The 4,174-nt window shown below is 43.1% G+C and overlaps 1 protein-coding gene across 6 annotated transcripts in view; it reads left to right on the top strand.

Moving 5' to 3' along the window:
- The window catches only part of MYCN (MYCN proto-oncogene, bHLH transcription factor), a 5,970-nt gene extending 3,338 nt beyond the window's left edge, over window positions 1-2,632 (top strand). For all 6 annotated transcript variants that reach the window (XM_027690348.1, XM_027690347.1, XM_027690351.1 and 3 more), the window contains one exon: window positions 1,117-2,632. In XM_027690348.1, the coding sequence (XP_027546149.1) occupies window positions 1,117-1,722 (606 nt within the window). In that variant the 3' untranslated portion in view covers window positions 1,723-2,632. The remainder of the gene's footprint in view (window positions 1-1,116) is intronic.
- The last annotated feature ends 1,542 nt before the right edge of the window (window positions 2,633-4,174 follow it).

The following is a 4,174-nucleotide window of genomic DNA, read 5'->3' as shown; positions in this document are numbered from 1 at the left end:
GGCGGGAGGGGGCGGCTGCGCCCCGATGGCGGCCCCCGGCGGGGCGGGGCGGCCGGCAGGCGGCAGCAGGGGCGGCCCAGCGTCGGGGCCCCCGCGGGGGCGGCGGACACGGCCCGGGGGCAGCGCCCGCCAGCCCCTTGTTCTGTGCGGGCAGGTCTGGGGGGCGGCGGGGCTGAAGCGTCACTGGGGAGCCGGCCCGCCGCGGGGGAGCTGCGTGGTGCCGCGGAGCCCCGGGCTCCCTCGCCGTGTCCTGCCCACCGTGGGGCGGGGGGGGCGGTGCGGGCCGCCACTGCCACCTTGGGCACGGGGGTTTATGAGGGTGACCGTGTGCGTGTGCCCTCAGGCGCGATCCGGAAAGACTGGAGCCGGGCTAGTGACCCCTTAGAGCAGCCCTTGTATTAACAGAGCCCAAAATGTCCAAAACGTCCCCTGTTCGTGCACGCAGAGGAGTCCACTTGGACTGAAATGCGGTTCGGCTTGTGTGGATTAGCTAGTCCCTATGACCACAACCACAAACTTGGTGATCCGTCCCGGGTTTCAGAGCCTGCTGTCCCTTTAATGTCTGGTTTGACAGCTTTGGGTGAGGAAGCACTTCCAACAGCTGTCTTCTTGGCAGTGCACCAAGCGCCGGCTTAAAGGGTCCCCGGCTGGAACAGCTTCACCTTCTGCCTCAGAACAAACCCAGCGATTGTTTCGTTTTCCGGCTGCTTTTCTACCAAGCAGGGGCTGTGTTGTGGCTCTGTGCTTGACTTTTGTGTCGCAGTTCGACTATTCCATTCAAAATACATAAATTCTGCCTAAAAATTCTTTTCTGCCTCTGTGATTATGTGGGTGGTAGCCCTGATTTGATTAAAAATCAGACGTGTTTAAAAAAACCTACCTCATTAAACTTAAAAAGTTTTCAGAAATCACTATTCTTTGCTCATTTCGTGTGCATTACATTACTTTTACAGATCTATATCTGACTACATATGGTGGGCACACCCTGGTTTTGCCATCAGTTATTTTATTATTGCTTTTACTGGATATATTTTGTCAATAAATACATCTGGATTCATACTTGGTCAGGGTATTTTCAGTCAGAATAACATCTATTTTATTTTCCATTTTTTATTACCAGAAGATGATGAAGATGAGGAAGAAGAGGATGAAGAAGAAGAAATAGATGTTGTTACAGTGGAGAAAAGACGCTCCTCCACCAACAAGGCTGTTACCACCCTTACTATTACAGTGCGTACTAAAAATACCACCTTTCCATCAGTCACGACACAGCAGAATGGACTGATTTTAAAGCGTTGCGCACCAATTCATCAGCAGCATAATTATGCCGCTCCTTCTCCATACATGGAGCCTGAAGAAGCTCCACCACAGAAAAAGTTAAAAACCGAGGTGCCCCGTCCAGTAAAACCCATGATCCAACCAAAGCCTAAGAGTTCAAGTCCTCGAAACTCTGATTCAGAGGATAGTGAACGTCGACGCAACCATAACATCCTGGAGCGTCAACGACGTAATGATCTACGGTCAAGTTTCCTCACACTAAGGGACCATATTCCAGAACTGGTTAAAAATGAGAAAGCTGTGAAAGTTGTGATCTTGAAAAAAGCCACTGAATATGTTCATTCTCTTCAGGAAGAGGAGCAAAAATTGTTGCTAGAAAAGGAAAAATTGCAAGCCAGACAACAACAATTGCTAAAGAAAATAGAATACAAGAGGACTTGCTAAACTTTTTTTTGTTTTGGTTCTTTTTTTTTTTGGCTGACCAGGACAGTCATTGCCACTTTGCACATTTTTGATTCTTTTTAAAAAATTGTGTTTTTTGACGTTAAGAATGTTGGTTTTAATTTCAATCCAGTCCCTGAAGTAATCGACAAACTATATTATCCGGGTACGGAGCAAATGGATGTTCTTGCAAGGAGTTTATTGCAAGACTACCAAACAACAAAGAACTGCCTTTGTTTTCCTTCTTAAGAACTGTAGATGGTGGGGATTTTTTTTTTAATTGTTGTGAGCATTTGGAGCTGCTGATGACATCTAGTTGAGTTTTAAAATGTTCATTCCTAAGTTCTATGGTGCTTATGTTCTAACAGATGTTACTTTAGGGGTTGGCATTTTGTACCCCCGTGGGAATTTCTGTAAATACCATCTACACACTTGCCTTTTGTACATGTCTTGGGTTATGAGAGGTGGCTTTTGCTGCCAGTATTAGACTGGAAGTTCATACCTAAGTACTGTAATACCTCAATGTTTGAGGAGCATGTTTTTGTATACAAATATATTGTTAATCTCTGTTATGTACTGTACTAATTCTTACATTGCCTGTATACTTTAGTATGATGCTGATACATAACTAAATTTGATACTTATATTTTCGTATGAAAATGAGTTGTGAAAGTTTTGAGTAGATATTACTTTATCACTTTTTTGAACTAAGAAACTTTTGTAAAGAAATTTACTATATATGCCTTTTCCTAGCCTGTTTCTTCCAGTTAATGTATTTGTTAATGTTTGGTGCATAGAACTGGGTAACTGCAAAGTTCTGTGTTTGATTTCTTCCAACGATGTACATTTAGTGCTGCGTCTTATAGCACTTTGAAATACCTCATGTTTATGAAAATAAATAGCAATTACATGATGTGCCATTTACTATTTTTCTTTTAAATAAAATCTTTAACTTTGCTATGTTGATTAAATACAAAAACATGGTCCTGTATCCTGGACATTTCAGCTCTCAAACCACAGGTGATGCTTTACAAAAAGTCAGCTAGGCAGGACATTTCCAGTTTTGGTTAAAAAACAATTTTAGTAAGAAGAATTTTCCTCTTATTTCATACTTGTGATGTCAGGATCATCCAAGGGGACCATATATCACAGTTAATGGAATGACTTAAAAAGACTTCTGGAATACCCACTGTAAGAGAATTGGGAGGGATCAGAAACAACATGGCTAGCATGCTTCTGATAAGGGACTGACCTCATTGTGGCACACAGGTGGATAAGTATATGATGGAGGTACACTTACCAAAGCACAGAAAGTGAAATATTGGTAGTAAACAATGATTTTTCTTAGTTTCTATTCTTTGCATTACAAAAGGTTTGAAACTGTCCCATGATTGCGTGAAGGAATTAATGTTCCTGTCGGTAGCTGAAGATCCTGTTACTACTTGTGTTAAGTCAGTAAAATTAAAAATCCCAAGGAAGATACAGAGCCATGAAGTGTGTGTCAAATAAACATGAAACTTGACAGGTGGTTGTCTCAAGAGGTGGCATTTGGTGTGACAGGAGCAAGATGTGAAAGTCCATGAAATATGTTTGGTCATTGGGTTAAACACCATGGGACCAAGGAGTTGCCTGTACAGGTATTTGTGACATTGTCTTTACTCACTCTGACTCTAAAAAAGAAGGTATGAATTAATGACCAAATGGCCCGTAAGTCCTTTGAGGATCCACTTGCAAGAAACTAGTCTGGGACATCTGGCCCTACTTGAGCCACAAAGGAAGTTGCTTGGTGATGGAGGTATGGAAATCTCAGGTTTGCTATGAGGGAACAGTAGGTGCAGTTTGGGGGCAAAATCACCACAGTAATGCATGTGCCATATGTCCATCCTTACAGTTTGTTACGTATTCATAAACTTGTGTGTTCTTGGGCCCCAGCCAGTTTCTGTACCATGACCATTGGGTATTGTACTTATAGTTCAGTGCAGTAAATCCAGACCTTCAACAGGCACAAATTGGTGTGACACTGGATTCAGCTAGGCCTACACAAGTTTATGGCATTTGAAGACCTGGCCTGAATAGACTTGGAATCTAAATTTAGACTTGACCACAGTCATTCCATATATAAAATTTTGTTTTCATTCCCTTGATGTGTATTTTATCATGCTGCTTCCACTTTCCCAGTACAGTGAAAAAAACAGTAAAAGACAGCCTAAGCAGAGACAATTGGTGTGGACAATCACAGGGTACATTTATTTGTACTAGCTAAACCAATTTTCAAACCCCATTTTATTAGCCAACTGTTGTACTGTTTTCAAACAAGGTGTAAGTCACATGCATCGTCTTGAAGAAGGAAAGCTTCACTTTCTCCTTCCCTTCCCTTCCCTTCCCTTCCCTTCCCTTCCCTTCCCTTCCCTTCCCTTCCCTTCCCTTCCCTTCCCTTCCCTTCCCTTCCCTTCCC

This window comes from Neopelma chrysocephalum, unplaced genomic scaffold (assembly GCF_003984885.1).
Source record: "Neopelma chrysocephalum unplaced genomic scaffold, ASM398488v2 Primary Assembly neopelma1_80b, whole genome shotgun sequence".
In the NCBI taxonomy this organism is placed as follows: Eukaryota; Metazoa; Chordata; class Aves; order Passeriformes; family Pipridae; genus Neopelma; species Neopelma chrysocephalum.
This window is presented reverse-complemented; position numbering and strand designations above follow the sequence as displayed.